This window comes from Anopheles bellator, chromosome X (assembly GCF_943735745.2).
Source record: "Anopheles bellator chromosome X, idAnoBellAS_SP24_06.2, whole genome shotgun sequence".
Lineage (NCBI taxonomy): Eukaryota > Metazoa > Arthropoda > Insecta > Diptera > Culicidae > Anopheles > Anopheles bellator.
In genome coordinates, this window is record NC_071287.1 from 5,535,149 (window position 1) to 5,551,427 (window position 16,279).

Below are 16,279 nucleotides of genomic sequence, written 5' to 3' on the forward strand. Positions count from 1 at the left end.
AAACAAGTGTGCTTAAAAGAGGAATGAAATAGATTTTAGGAGAAAAACAAAAGCAAATATGTTTACTGTTTGTTTTTATCGTCTGTGTATTTAACAGTTTTCCCATTTTTAAAATCATTTTTTGATTCAATTGTTTACTAGTTTTCAACATCAAAATACGCCTCTAGCTGTCTATTTAAAAGCGTTACTATATATTAGCTCCAAACCCTGTGATTCACTGTAAACATCGCATATGAGTCAATATCAAAATTGTGAGACGGTGCGATATTGTTCAACGAAGGGCACACAACGCAACGCAGTTGATTCGTATGGCGCGATGGAATTTTTCAACGATGGAAACTAATGCCGATGCGATGTTGTGAACGATTGACTTCAAAACATGAAATAGTGAGCCCTACTACTGTTACTTGTAGCGTTAGTTACGTGTTAAAAACCGATATCTTGAAAAGTTGCTTGGTAAACCTTGGTAAGCACATATAAGTGAAACAAACCCATCGTCCGTAACATGTTGATGTTAGTTCACATCCGCTTTCCTAACCAACAGGCCACAGAACACGGTAAAGCACACGTTCGCTGTCGTTTCACCAACCGAGATGCCCAACGAAGACTTTGGCACCAAGTTCAGCGAGCTAACGGCATTGCTGGACCGGGTAAAAAAAACAAAAACTAAAACGGACGTGTTCCGTCGATTTTTCGCTTCATTCGAGCAAGCTTTACGTACGAATACGTCAGACGGCACCGCCAAACGCAGCGTCTATCCCATTTTAAGGTTGCTAGTTCCTGGGTGCGATCGTAAACGAAAAGCGTATGGCTTTCGCCACACGCTGCTGGCCCATGGATACATTCGGGCACTCGGATTGAGCCGCCAGAGTGACGAGGCGCGCCAACTCTTGTCCAATGAAACGGCCGGCGATCTAGCCGATCGAATCGCGCACCTGGTACATGGACGATGCCCCGCCCAAGGTTCTCTAACCGTGAGCGATGTGAACAATTATCTGGATACTCTCAACAACGATGAACGGTCACCCGACGTAAGTCGCCAGACGCAAGTCGAGCAGGTGCTGGCGGAACTGCTGAAGCGTGGATCGTCGGCAGACCACCGTTGGCTCGTGCGCATTCTCCTCAAAGATCTTCGTCTCGGTGTCGGTAACCGACGCGTCCTACAACTGTACCACGGGCAAGCTCCACAGCTTTACGATGCGCTCAGCGATCTGGAGCAACTGGTACATATAATTGAGTCGAATGTGTCTGCGACCGAGAGCATCACAAGCTATGTTCAGCCGATGCATCACGTGCGCCCGATGCTCTGCCAGCGGATCGATCTTCGGCTCGTTGGCGGCCTACTGCAGCGTGCCACGTACTGGGCTGAAACAAAGATGGATGGTGAGCGGTTTCAGCTGCACAAGATCGGTCCTAGCTTCCGCTACCTATCGCGCAACGGCATCGATTATTCGGAACGATTCGGCGCTACAGCGGAGCAACTCGATGGCACTCTCACGCCGCTGATCGCACAACTGCTCGCACCCACCGTCGACAGTGTGATTTTGGACGGGGAGATGATGGTATACGACCGGCGCGAACTGCGTTACCGAGATAAGTGCGAAAATACGGATGTCAAATCGTTGCGTCCCGGGTCAATCGAATTTCGGCCATGTTTCTGCGTGTACGATGTACTGCACCACAATGGGCGCAACATTGCTGATCTGCCATATGCGGAACGGGCCTGCCTGCTGGGTGCACTGATTGTCCGCGAGCAGGCCGGGTTTCTAGTGCGTTGCCACCGCGAACGGGTTCGCGACGCAACGCACCTGGTAGAGTTACTGAACGGTGCAATTGATGCGTGTCACGAGGGTATCGTGTTGAAGCGGGAAGACGCACCGTATCGGCCGAACCACCGGAACAACAGTGGCTGGTTCAAGCTGAAACCGGACTACGTCGATGGACTGGTGGTGGACTTCGATCTGCTGATTGTCGGCGGGTTCTACGGGCAGCGCCAGACGTATGTGAACTCTTTCCTCGTAGGCGTGCTGGACGATCGTCGATCGCCAGAACGGGTCACTAGAGGGCCCGGTTTCCGTTTTCTTTCGGTCGCCAAAGTATCGATGGGTCTCGCGGTAGCACAATGGAATGAGCTGAATCGCACATTGTCTCCACACTGGCGGAAAATGGAGGGAGGCGGTGCAATCGAGCCCGACGGTGCGAGCGACAGTGTCCAATGTGGGCAAACGGTACCGGACGTTTGGATCGATCCAAACGTCTCCGTTGTGCTGCAACTACGTGGTTCCGAGCTGGTTCGTAGTGGGTCATACGCGGCCGGCTACACACTGCGATTTCCGCGGATCGTCTCTATTCGTACCGATCGACGATACGACGATGTGTGCACAATAAGCGAGGTGGAAGCTTTGGTCCGCGACGGCGGTATCGTCTCCGGCCAGTCGACTAGTCGGCCAACTGGCCCCCTTGATCCTGCACGACAGGCTACGAAACTCGCCAAGCGCCATGTGACCGTAGCGGATCTTTGGGACGCTCACGTGCAGGATCAGCCAGCGCCAGCCGGCAAACGTCGCAAGAAACCGGTTGGTTCCTTCGCTCAGGGGCCGCCTATGGCACCACCAAAAACTCTCCTCGACAGGGTGTGCGAAGGTAGAGAATATTGCGTTATGAGCACAGCTGCTGGGCTACCCGAGCTCGCAGAGCTAGAGCGGATGATTCAACAACACGGGGGCAGGGCTGTAGCTAATCCCGGAACTAAAACCTGCGCTATCATTGCCGGTGACCGCACGTACAAAGTACAACTGTATATCAAAGCAGCGCGGTGGGATGTAGTAAGTGTGAAGTGGATGCTGCGTGCGATCGGTGATGAAGCAGCAAGGCACGGGCCGCTGGAACCATTTCAACCTGCCGATATGTTGGCGACCACCGAGAAGACCCGTCTCCAGCTCGCACTGTTGTACGATCGCTACGGAGATTCTTACGACCGTCCCGTAACACCAACATACTTTAAGCGTTTCCTGAAACAGCTCGGTTCGAGAGTCGTCCCCTCATGCCCTCTGCCGATACTAACCGAACGTGAAATAGCACGTGCTGAACGCTCTCTGATGGGTGCGACCAGATTCAGCTCAAGACGCCCTTTCCGAGGCTGCTCCGCACAGTTCTTTTGCTCACCGTGCGAAGTACACGAAAATGGAGAAGAGGATAAAAATATCGCAGCGCTGAATCGTTACAGAGCGGAACGGGAAATGTTGCGTTACGTCCGACACGGTGGACGCTGGCTACGGGATGCAAACACCGGTTCAGTTTCACATATGTTCGTAGTAGGGGACTCCAATCCTCTCTCTACAGGCACGCTGGGCGCTGGCGAGGCCGAACGGCCATCGGTAACGATTTTGCCAATCGAATGGATTAAAGCATCTCTCGAGACAAACCAACGATCCGAAAGCTTTGGTACGATGATGTAATAACCGGCCACACAAACGTAAACCGTAACGAATAAAGCGTATGCCAAACCACTCCAACTTAAGAAAAAAAGGTAGATTTCATGTTTATTTGCTCGCACGTGCCGCTGAACCTTTTAGAGTAATGCTCTATAGAGAATGTTATGTGAGCCTTCCCACATTGTTACTCTTCGACCGACGCGCCTAACTAAGAGTGGGAGGATTTCACCATGTTCATTTAATTACTTATTAAAGGGCTATACATTATTTTCTTGTTTGAATCTTGCTTTCCTCCGTATTATCGATCTATTCGGTATACTGTAGACCGGAACGCTGAAGTTTAATTTTTTCCCGAATTCAAATGTCTGTGAATCTGATGAACGCGTTTGTAAATGTTTTAAATCCTGTTTTTCATGTGTTATCTTCATTTCCGGCCCGTCCACCGCTTCCTTATTTACTTTTCTTGTACCATTACCCTTGTTTATCTTGTACCTTTTTTTCACGCTCTAGCCAAGTTTTCGTTTTTTCTTTCTTGGTTTCTTTCTTTCTATCTCTTTCTTTCTTTCTTTCTTGGTTTCTTTCTTTCTATCGTTCTTTCTCTCTCTCCCCCCCCCCCTCCCTCCTCTCGCTCTCTCTAATTCTCTCTCACTCCCCCTCTCGCTCTCTCTATTTCTCTCTCCCTCTCTATTTTCCCCTCTTTCTCCTCCCTCGCGCTTTCTCTATTTCTCTTTTTCTATTTTGAAGAATGATGTTGGATGGAACAACTGGTTTTTATTTCATGCACACTTCATCCGGTTAATATATGTCACTGGGAACGATGCGGTGGAGGGCAGGATAAACTGATTACCAAAATTAAGCAAACCAGAAACTTATGACCCATTCAACTGATTGAGAACTGCCAAAGAGAACGACACTACCTTTTGTTGATGTTTTTCCTTTTCCTTATGTGGAAACAATAACGACAATCAAAAACTAACAAACGAAATGAAATATTGACTTCTCTCAAAGCCTCTGTACCACTCTTGACGCATGACGGTTAGCTTTAATACAAGTCAGTCGCTTACTAGCACCGCAGAACCTTAGGTACACAAAGTCTAAGCAATAGATGTTCGGTGCAGCTGTATAGGTGCGCAACTAAATAGTAAAGAAGGATGTCAGCCACCGCCTTCGCGATTACCAATATAACTGTTGTACACGGGCTGTCAATTTGCGGTGCTAACTTTTTTATGCAGAGTTGATGGTGAAAGCCATAGCCATGCAGTTATGTTATTGACGGCTTAAGTACTATTTAATTGTTTTAGTTGGCGCGTACATCTATTGCTCAAACTTTGTGTACGCAAGATGCGTCGGTTCTAGTAAGCAGCTGCCTTTGGTCTAAATAGGTGAGCTGTCGGAGATAGAATTGAAGTGTCACAAAGACTTTAATTTTTCATCCCTCGTACTTAGTAATATTTTGAAGAAACGGGGGATGTAAGCAGGGAATTCACTGTTAGTAGCAAAAAAGGTATGTGAAGCAGAAACAAAATGGATTGGAAATAGGGCAGAAACGTATTTTGTGACGCCTATTTAATCTATTAGGATACTTTTTGACCGCCTTCACTGTGTGGCGATGGCTGTTGGGCTTGCTCTCGTTGCTGGCCATGTGGCGCGTACTGATCTTGCTGACCCTGTTGCTCCTGTTGCGATTCGTGATTCTCCACATCATGGTCGCTGGTCGATCCATCACGGCGCCTCTGGTGCAGCTCGCATTTTAACTCAACTTGTTTCGCCTCGCCGTCTTTTTGTTGTACTGTGATGCGCATGTCGGACAGCTTACTGAGTAACTCTTCTGCCTGACTCTGCTCGTCAGTGTTGTCGCGCTTCGGGAAGATCAGCATACACTTACCGTAGCGACCCTTACTAATCTTCGAAGGGTAGCAGTCGCGGAAGCGCAGTTCTTCTTTGAAATCCTTGAAGCGAACCGCGAACATGTTCGACACGCGGATCCTCACGCTGTCTTGATGTTGCAACACTCGGCCTCTGGGTCTGCCGTTGCCGGTACCACCTGCCTTGCCGCTGCGATTCCTTCCGCTTTTTCCACCGGCACCGTTGGCAAACTGTTCGTTCTCCTCCAACTGACCACCTCCACTTCGCCCTGAAATGCCGCGATGCCGTTTGCCACGTCCACCACCGCCACCGGAAGCCGATTCAGATTTGCCAACTACACCACCGTCACGACCCTGAGAAGAATCGGAATCGGAATAATTCCGTACTTTACGTCCGTAGCGTGGTTTTCGGCGAGCCCGACGACCACCACCACCTCCTTCTTCGCCTGTTCGCTTTTCGGCACCTTCCTTTCCGCCCTCATCGTGACTGCGAATGGCGGCACCAGCACCGGTATCTGCCGCGCCATTCTGTTGATTACGCACTGAGCGACGGCGGCGGGTTTGCTGGCGACGTTGGCCACTACCACCCCCGCTTCGTTGATTGCGTGGTTTGCGGAAGCTTTCGACATCTGTATCTTCGTCCTTGAGAGCGATTACCTTGCCTTGAGCTTCGAGCTGCTCTTTCAACTTTTTCAGCACGCGCACAACCTCCAGGCGACGAGCTGATAGTAGGCCCCATTGGATGCCAATAACCCGCGGTGTTGGCCGATTTGCGACGCGGATTACACGTGTCGGCGTTACAATCAGATCAATGGTGAAATCATACGGTTGGAACAATTCTTCCGGCAAAACATCATACACCTGAGCATCCGCCACAGTTGTGGCGATTACAGTCTTCGGTGTAATCACGCCTTGTTCAGCGAGCAACGCAATTTCCAAATCCACGTAGCCGTTACCCTTACCAATGCGCTGTCCTTGCTCGCTTACTGCAACGCATCCCACAACAACCATATCAACGGGTTCGGCTTGATCAATACCTGAAGAAATAGTTCATAAACATTGAATATGATTATGTAAGTAGGATGTAGTAGGATGGTGTAGGAAATGTTGACAATTGAAAAGCAATACTAAAGTTTGTTTTATGCAAGAAATATAATTTCTTTGTACCATTGCCATACCTTCAACACAGAACAAACAGTGCACCTACTGCCAAAACAAAACAAACTGTAAACCTTCACCTGCAAACAAACATAACATAGAAGAGCATCGAGATGAGGGTTTTATTAAATGATATAAACATTCATCGCGATCCTCTTCTATGCTATGTTTCCCTACAAGTAGCAGGTGTAATGTTTGTTTTTTTTTTTAACTTTATTATTCTTGATTGTTGAACTGAGATTTAGCCGAGAAATCGCTATAACCAAGGCGTTTTCTCTCATCATCACACTGAAGAGCACGATTTTGATAGAATGCCACCAGAAATTATCTTGATCTCTCAAATCTATCTCAGGTCCCTTAAAGGCAAATCATATCTCAGGTCCCTTAAATCAAATTCTTGGAATTACACTACCGAAAGCGATTGCAACCTGGCGTATTCTAAATTCTAGTCTGAACCCCTGAGATCCAGCATTTCTAAATCTCATTCCAACAGTCATGCAGAATACAAAGACTAGCTTCAACAGCAATGTTAAATGTAATCGTTTACTTTGCATAGAGTAATTCATTAATAGACGCGCAGTATGCGTTATCAATTCAGCAACACTTCGCTCTATCTGTTTTGAAAGATGAAGCAAGTTGCAAGTTTCGTTCATGTGACAGTGCACTCATGATAGCTTAATTGTTTTTTTTTTCTTTAGTTTCAGTATTATGCAAGTTTATTCTGCGATCGGATCGCGTGGCTCATGCTGTGTTGATAATGGTGCTGTGCTGGCTCGTAGTGCCAATCGTCAATGTTCTCAAGGTTACTCTAAAATACGTACCGAGCTCCTCGTATGTGTCTTCCGGGCCGAGCATTTTTACTATGCGTTTCTGTATTGTTAGTGGTACCTCGTTTACGTTGCAGGATTTGATCTTAGCATACAAAAACTCAGACTTTTGCGATGGTGCAACGAAAAGCGTTTTGTGCGCCTTCAGCACTTGCAGTTTGACTGACTCTTGTACAAGATCAATGTTGACCTTAATTTTGCCTATTATAATAGAAACGAGTATATACCAAACATCTTAACTTATGCGAAGCAATGTATGCTATAACTTACTCGCTTGTTTAAACTCATCGGTTTCAGCAAGACGCTCGGCAGCTTGTTCCGCCTCTGGAAAAAAGGGTATTTTTCGCGTAGAGTTGTTGCTGGGACCAGCGCTCTGCGAACGTTTCTCAGAACGCATCTTCGACCATACTTCTAAACGAAAAGTACGTTTGCTGATTTCCGACTCGTTAACATTGTCTGAAAAATAAGGAAAAAGCAATTTTAACTGTTGCTGCTGCCGAAGAGCACATTATGATAGTATTAGATTGATTTTCAACGTCCATCGGGATGTATCATGACACTTTCCAAACGGTAGTTTATTCTGTGATGAACGACGTATAATTGATGACACATTGTCTGTAGCATCACTTACGTTCCATATATGTTGAAAAGAAATGTTCGAAAAGCTTACACTTGCATAATTAATCATTAACTCATCATTTTTACACACAGTATTAATCACACTTGAATGGTTGATTTGATGACGCTGATATTGACGGATGTTGATTGTGCCAGCGACATCCATTGTCTGTTGATTGATGTCTCGAACGGTACAAACACGGTATAAGCAGTAACAATATGACGAGTACAAATAGAGTCAATTGATCCGTTAATAAATTTGTAAGTAATTGGAAGACTGTATAATCTCTGCAACTAATTCTCAGGCATAAATTTTCCTGTTGTCAAAATGAAATAAACGCAATACGTGCGCTACGACCTCCAACACTAATGACCCATACGTTTAATCGAAGGTATACGAATTAGATTTGAATTCTTGACATGATCTCATCACACCCCTACGTTATGTATTTCCACAGCACGGTCTACTGTGACACACACACTCCATGGAACTAAAAAATGTATCCATTTCAATCGTCACCAAAGGGGCAATTTGCGACTTGCTTACATGCCCTATTTTCCTACTTTCGTCGCATAATTTTGTTTTCAACATGTTGCAACGGGTTTCGATGCACACAAAGATTTGCGACGTGAACGTGAAATATCAAGCACCGGATAAATGAGCAGATAGAAAAAGCCGGACCGCGATGCCCAGTAATGAAAGAATTTGCTATAGTAAGTGTGGAGCGATGACGAAACACCCAACTATGTCAAGTGGTTCACGCATGCTCTCGCGCGTTTGCTTTGCTTTACATTTGCGGCGGCGCTCTAATCCCGACTTGAGTCGGGAAACTCCCTCTTGTTTGATTTGAGCTGGAGGTCTAAAATCTGTGTGTTTCTGTTTCTGTGTGTCAAGCTTTTACTGGTTTATCAATTCACTCCAGCTCCGTCCTTAGGTTGTGGCTTGTTTTGTTGGCAAAAGTAAAACATCATCCAACGTGTGTATAAAACCAATGAACGAGAAAAGCGGACAACGTCATCCAATAACGTTTTATTGCAATGGTTCCCACAATACCAAGAGAGATATCAAAAAATGACAACCGGTATACGTATCACCAATGTCGCAACAAGTGAAAACAAAACGACAACACAATACTGTATACTGAAAGACCAGAAGCGCCCACTGAGAGGCAGTGATGCAGGATCGCAAACAAACAGTTTACCATTTGCCCTCGGCGTGTAATAAGCTGATTTTCTTTTCTTGCAACATTTACAAAAGTTCGATCTTGTACCACCAGTTGAAGCCGCGTGTGGAAGAAAATACGAAAGAAAACATAATACGCAAGCGCGGATGCTCCCTATCTTGGTTGAAAATGGAGATTCTGAGATTAAAAACCGAAAATAAGAATGATTTCACGCGGCATCGCGGCAGCTAGTAACCCAAATAGCCGAACCGATGCCGCTTTTGATAGCATGCGCAAGTGCGTGTTGGTGAAATGTGAGCAAACTCGTGGACAAAGAGGGGGTGGGAGCGGTAAGGGGGATAAGTGAAAGAAATATTATGTGTTGTAAGGCTAACAAGAAATTTAACAACCACGAGAAAAACCAAAGAGTTAACTTTCTCCGATACGGTGGTTTCAGCTACCGCGGAATTGGTAATTTGGGACACCGTAACCACCCCTATGATCTTACCTGCCGCAGACGTTGGTGCCGGTGCCGCAGTTGTTTCCCTTTTCGGGGCGATGTCTTCCTCCTGTTCGCTAGCAACCATTTTTACTCCAAGAACCGCTGCTGCTGATAGGACTCTGCAAAAAGACCCGGCAAAAGCAGAACAGTTTCAAATTAGGTTGCACTGTGCTGCGTTTCGTTTATGGGATGAGGAAAGTATAGAAAAGGAATGGCTAAAGATGTATGACTAGAAAATGTATGTCGAGGAAGTTCCAGAAATCGACTTATCATAAACCAACGCGTCTTTAGCCATCGAGCATCCAGAACCAAGCGAGGAACAGCGAGAGCGAGCGAGAAAGCAATATTTTACACCATAGCAAAATGCAAAAGTGAGACTAAATCCGAATGAATAAATTCAACTCGTTAAAATATGTACGGCTGTTTGGCGTAAAACGGGAAAATACTCAACCGAATGGTTGTCGGATCAGAGGAATAGAAAAGTACTGCAAAACATGTAATAGGAACAGCAGGAATTCTTCAAAATGGTCGAGTGATGGCGTCCGACTATTCGATCCGGACGTTCGGGAGGTGGGTTTCTCGTTCTAGCACATTCTGATCCTTTCACTCTCTGTTTCGCCTACTGGTTCGCCGTTTGCCACTCGATTCTTCCGAAACGAGGTGCGCTCGTTGCAATGTCAAGCAAGCAGCAATGGCGATGACGAATGGCGGTCAAGATGACTTTTCAGGAGAGCGTAAGAAAATTTGACGAAGAGAAAGCGGTAAGCCGCATGTGCTAGGGCCGCTCACCAAATGGTAACGATCGCACTGCTCTTATTTGATCAGGAAATCAAGCAAATTAAAGATGACTTTCACGGGTGCTCTTCGGTGCCTTCGATTCTTATTTAACTTTCTGTTAAGTCACTTTCACGAAATATCGCCACAATACACTATTCTCGGTCTAACTACGTACCACACTGGCGAGAAATGTTGGTAGCTTCAGTGCTGTCGCTGCCTTGCTTCAGTGCTCAGAACGGTTGCCATGCCGCCGGTATAGTTCTCTCGCTCGTGCTTGGCAGCTGGCCATGTCGGGCAAGCGAGATGGCTACTGTTGCGTATTACGTTCCTTGCCCGCTAGCAGTGTACCAACATGATGGAATTAATTCCGTTTGGCCTATGGTGACGATGTGGTATCAACTGTGGCAACATAATTATAGCAACTTCTGTGGCCGCCAAAACGAACAGTAAAATTCACCTCAAAAACTATGAACAAAACCAATATCCCCCCTTTACTGCTTACGCAATTTCGATTTCGTTTGATCCACGGTATTGGTTGACTGGTTCAAATCACTATAAGCCGAAAATGTGGATAAAGGAACCGTCGGAAGATGCGCATTCTATATGAAGACGAATTTATTTTGAATATTATACTGTGTGATCACACGTTACATGAATTTTTTTTTTCAATACCGGGATTGCAAATATTTTAAGACTGTGCTTGACTATACGTTACCGACTGTTCGTACCGCAAAAATTATGTCATTCGAAAACTTGGAATGCTGAAAAATTTTGTGAATTGCCTACTGAGTTTAGTTTGCGGTTAACACTATCACAATCTATTTAGATATTCAAACAAGTAGATTCAAGCTATAAAGCAAAAGAGCTTGTCACAGAAACAAACTATTGTTAATCGAGCGAGCAATTGAAAATTATATTTATCTCCAAACAAGATATAACATGAAATATTTCAACAATATTTAACATGTCAAAATCTCTGCTACTTTATTGGTTGGATCATGGCGTTTTCGAATATCCGTTGTTATATCGGAGCTGTACTGTACGGTTTGCTTCTGTACGCTGTGGCCGTCGGCTAAGGATTTTCGAATATGCCATAACGCGATCATCGCGAATATCATGAGCCTTAGTGCCCAGGACACACTACCAGAAGTCAGTTGAGAAAAGGCCATTTTAGGCCTTGGTGCATTGCGAGAAATGCACGCCACTCTGCCGTTGTTTTTCTTTTTGTAGTGATCTTGGTTTTGCCAGCTTGAAGATTAAAGTCGTTTGATATTGCACTTTTTCCTAGAGAAAGTTTGTGCAATGCGAAGATGCGGTTGTCTATTTCATCAATAATTATCACGCCATCACCAATAAAACTGCATGGTGCGTCTTACACGCGTTAATGTTTTGTATAGTTATAGTTTTTATAGATTATAGTTTAAAGTTTTATAGCTTTGACGCTTCCTTCAGTTGGCGCGATGCCGATAGCTGTCAGCGACGGCCATCGAGGTTTGTTGGTGATGGCGGAAGCATTTCTCGATAAACCTGATTGAATTGGCTTCCCCAATAGTGCCTGTTGCCTAGACTTCTTCTAGCAATGATACGATATCAACCGAGTTTATTAAAGATAATCGAAGCTTTTTTGATGTGGTTCCTAGTTTGAAGCAAATTTTGTCCTACGCCTGTGTAATATTCGACGAAAACTCCAAAAGCAAACGTCAGCAGGTGAAGGGGAAGAACGTTCAGCGGCGTGAAGCGATCTAAGAGCAAAATAAATGCAATAGTATCGAACGAATAGGCATAATCGTTATACTCTGCGCGGCTCGGAAACACTAAGCCAGCAGAAGGAATGAAAGATCTATACCAGGTTCTCAATGATATTGACAACACCGCCGCCAACATGGAGTTTTGTGAAGATTTTAATAAACTACAGCTCATCTTGAACAACACCAACCAGTTTGTCCGGTCATTCGACAAAATCGTTTTTGATGGCGGTATGACAAAGGAACTCTTTTTCATTCAATACTTTGTTAATGTGTCATTTTTTCTACGCAGGAAACGAACCGTACATTATTGAGATTGTTGCCAGGTTGTTGCGGTACTTGCGTAAGCAGAATTATCTTGATGCGGATAATAAGGTAATTGGTCAGCATGAGGCGCAGCTCCGCAAGATCGCAATGTACCTGGTTTTGAACACGGACGCTTCGTTCCTGTACGATTTGAAGCAAGATGGGCGTGTTGGGCAGCTGCTCTGCACGGCTCCACAGCTCAGCAAGTGTTTACTACTTAACTGCATCTGGGGCCTTGATCTTGATCGCTTCCTGTACGAAATGGTATCATACTCGCCACTCTGGTTCTCGATGCAGTTTCTCCCCCAGACCGTGACCAGTCTTAAGTACGCGAAACCGTATGAGCTGCTCGAGCGGATTGAGGCGCTAGTACGGTCAATCCATCTGGCAATTTACCGCAACGATCGGAACTGGCGCAAAATTGATCGGAACCGGTACGTTGAGCATGTACGAACGCTTGACCGAATGACCGAGCATGTTGCCGCTCTGCTGTTTTACGTGAACACACCAGACGCGTCAAAGTTCGAGGGATGGTCGAAACTGCGCAAACATCGTTACTTCGGCTATGTGCTAAAGCACCTCTTCAGCATGATTATCGCGTGCCTCAATACGTTTACCTGCGAGCCACCAACGGAACTTCCACATAGTGAAACCCTGGCGATGTACGATCTGTTTGAGGAAAGCAAAAAATCGGTAACAGCTCGGTCAACAGCCCCAGAATTAACATCAGTCACTCGGAAGAAGATGCTGGCGATTCACAACATAGCATTGAACACGCTGGAAACCTGCATCTCAGACGTCAGTATTGATCGCTTTCTTTACTGGTCCGAAATCGATCTGTTTAGCGAGGGTGATGAGACGGTCACGCTGCAGCAAGTAATCGGTGAATCGGCCTACCATCTCACTAAGCAGCTGAAGTCAGTGCAACAACACCGTTGCCATAAAGTTCTTTGCCGCCTGGCCAACTTTGTTGTGCGGCCAAAGTCGATGGCTGAGAAGGCAGATGCAATGAATCTAGGGCTGCTAATGTTAAAGATCGACAGCGCCACTGTTGAAAGCGAGAGGCTCATTTACCTCACTTCATTCATGAAACGCAGAGAGCTAGTGTTTGGTAACGCAGAGTGTTTAGAATTTGTAGAGCAGCATTTGTCGCTCCTGAATGAAAAACATGTTCGTATGATGATCGAATACGACACGAGCGAACCCGTTGGCGACGAGCTGCAGTGTAGAGAGGATGAGTTGCCGGAGGAACGTGTTAAGCTTCGTGAGCTTATCCTGCGGCGGGTCCAGGAACTGCCGCTGACGCAGTTTCACCAACTCGTCAAATTCATGATAGAGACATTCGGGCGAGACTATGTGCGCTATCAGCAGGCCAATTTCAGCTTCGAGATGATTGGCCTGATAAATTCTTTGCGGCCGAACGCAGAGAAGTTAACCCGCAAGACTGTGCAGTTGCTCATGTTCCAATCGCCCCACACATTTTTCTTCAAGCTCATACGAACATTGTATGATATGGGCAAGGAGCATAGCGAATACTATGTTGACATGGCCCTCGAAGTTATGGACCGACATAGAGAGATCGCGACGTACTACATTCGCGAATTCATTGAGGCACTCTTGTGGGAGGATTTTGACTTGAGACTGAATGCTGCGCTTTGTTATATGACACGTCGTATCTATGAACTTGAGTTTGTTGATCAGGGATCCTTCATCGAATATTTTCTATTGCGTGGCGTAAAAGATGCGTACAAAAAGCGCGAACTAGACGTAGTTCATAAGCTGTTGACACTGTTTGAGCAACTATGGCCGCCCTTGCTGACCGTGTACTGTGCAACAAAACAAAATATGGTTCGTCGAGTAGGCTTGGCTATCGCAATTGGCTTAGCTGAGCAGATCGGTGGTCTGCGTAATGATATGGGGCACCACGAGAAGCAGGAAAGCAAACCGGTGGATCCAATTGATCTTGTTACGATGATTATCGAGTTACTTGAGCCGACGCTCGAGTGCCTTAAAAAAATTTGCTCTGACGAAGGTAAATTTTACCCTTAAACATTCCTACTATTTTTGATTGTGATTGTTTTTCGTTAAAGCCTTGGTGCATTCTTGTGTTTTTTTTTCTTCTGTTAAAATTATCAGACATGCAAGAGATACTGGAAAAGATGACGGCGGAACCGTTATCTACCCAGTATTACTTTCAAAAACATCTTCGGCAGCAGCCCAAGGTCATCGAATGCGATGGGAACGAGGCGACGGTTGCACCCTTCATCTCGTTTGCTGCCTTTTTGTACCAGGATGAACTGCAGCCTCCAGTGGATGACGAACGCATCACCACATTCCTAGTACAGGTAAATCTAAATCAAAATCAAGTGCAGATTTCAAATATGGTAACAATGTTCATCAACTTATCCTCGTTTCACTTTTTGTTATTTGCGTGTTTCTGTTTGCAGTTGCTTCCACAATGCACCCTGACGGAGGCACTAGATATGGCGCGAGACGACATGCTTAAAGCGCATCTTTTCGATGCACTCGCTACATTGGTGGAAAAACAGCCCAATCGCTACAGTAGTTTGGGACGCCGTCTTGCAAACCATATACAAGGGTTGGCCCAGATTTTGATGCCTTCCGCCAATACCAATGAGGAGCGTAACGCCTGGGTGCAAACTTTGCGTAATCTGTTACAGCGTCTGCCTAAGGAAATGTGGCAGGATGAAACGTTTGTCCATCAGCTGCAGACCTCTTATCGGTTGATACACAACAACGACAACGATGTTGACCTCGACTTGTTGCAAAGTTTCTTTAATCAGCATACGGATAATTTACAGACAAACACTGACTAGCAGTGTTATTTCTTCTTTTCTTTGATTATTTTTTTCCACACAAATTCGCACAGTAAAGCACACTTTGGATTTTCTTATGTTTGGTTTTCTTTGTCTTACCAAAATTTGAAATGAAAAGAACAGAAATCTTCATAATAATTTGGAGCTCGATGAATAAATTTTCCAATTGCAGCGTTGTAACTTGTGTCCTACTTCTATTTGTTTCGATATATTCACGAGAAAATACTGAACTAGATTGCAGCAAACATATTATCTTTAGGTCATTTAGGAACATTTAGTTTACTTCACATCCACTCGAAGATACATCGCCATCGTTACTTCGGACACGGGCTGAAACATCTCTACAACATGACTCTCGCGGGGCTCAACTGTTTAGCGAGGGTGGGGCAAGACGGTCAATCGGCGGAAGGCAGGAGTCGAATCGGCGCATCGACCTACCAGCGAACAGCTGGATTACATAAAGTGTGCTTAGCTAATAGCTTCAAACGAATTGCCTTATCACAAGCAGCGGCTTGTGTATTCAGTTCTTTTCTGTAACGTTCATTTAATCGCCCATAAATTGCTCTAAATAATATAATACAGCCATAGTTGGCAAAGAACTAGCAAGCAAAGAGTTTATGTTATCATTTATTTACTATTATTAGAACGGACAGAGCCGTATCGAACACAAACATAAATTTTTGCATTCAAGTTGATGCACTGTCAGGGTTCGAACCACCGTTTTTCGCATAGAAACCGGTTATTGGTGCAGCGCAAACGGAAAATTTACGGTCGGCCCAAAAAAGTTCATGTTGACCGAAACAAGTCGAAAAAACCGTAAAATAATAAGGGAAAATAAATTTCAAACTTGAAACAAAATAAATCCCAACAGTTGTCAAAAACTCTGCTCCCTGATTGGTCGAACCATGACCTTGTTCTATTGGTATTTGGTTTGTTATATTGGACTTTGTTTTGGTTGCTGTAGCTGTATAGTTCTGGACGCTGCCGCAGACGCTGGGGGTTTCGAACATGCTGTTGTTGTGCTGAGTTATAAGGAGTGTTTCGAAC

General features: G+C 45.3%; 3 protein-coding genes across 4 annotated transcripts; 2 read left to right on the forward strand and 1 right to left on the reverse strand.

Moving 5' to 3' along the window:
- The first annotated feature begins 336 nt into the window (after positions 1-336).
- On the forward strand, positions 337-3,514 carry LOC131213887 (DNA ligase 4-like). Its single transcript, XM_058208097.1, has 2 exons — positions 337-466; positions 545-3,514. Exon 2 carries the CDS (start codon positions 594-596, stop codon positions 3,456-3,458), a length of 2,865 nt encoding a protein of 954 aa, XP_058064080.1. The 5' UTR covers positions 337-466; positions 545-593; the 3' UTR covers positions 3,459-3,514.
- Positions 3,498-10,566, reverse strand: LOC131213888 (uncharacterized). 2 transcript variants are annotated; one of them, XM_058208099.1, is made up of 5 exons: positions 10,520-10,566; positions 9,574-9,686; positions 7,555-7,740; positions 7,279-7,485; positions 3,498-6,336 (listed from the first exon to the last, which is right to left on the reverse strand). In XM_058208099.1, exons 2-5 carry the CDS (start codon positions 9,650-9,652, stop codon positions 5,009-5,011), a joined length of 1,800 nt encoding a protein of 599 aa, XP_058064082.1. In that variant the 5' UTR covers positions 9,653-9,686; positions 10,520-10,566; the 3' UTR covers positions 3,498-5,008. The 2 variants fall into 2 exon arrangements, with proteins under 2 accessions (XP_058064082.1, XP_058064081.1); XM_058208098.1 differs by lacking the exon at positions 10,520-10,566 and adding an exon at positions 10,357-10,510.
- Positions 10,567-11,889: 1,323 nt separating this feature from the next.
- Positions 11,890-15,400, forward strand: LOC131213554 (uncharacterized). The gene is made up of 4 exons (XM_058207617.1): positions 11,890-12,320; positions 12,382-14,427; positions 14,532-14,740; positions 14,843-15,400. The coding sequence occupies exons 1-4, from the start codon at positions 12,176-12,178 to the stop codon at positions 15,230-15,232; spliced, it is 2,790 nt and encodes a 929-aa protein (XP_058063600.1). The 5' UTR covers positions 11,890-12,175; the 3' UTR covers positions 15,233-15,400.
- Positions 15,401-16,279: the final 879 nt, after the last annotated feature.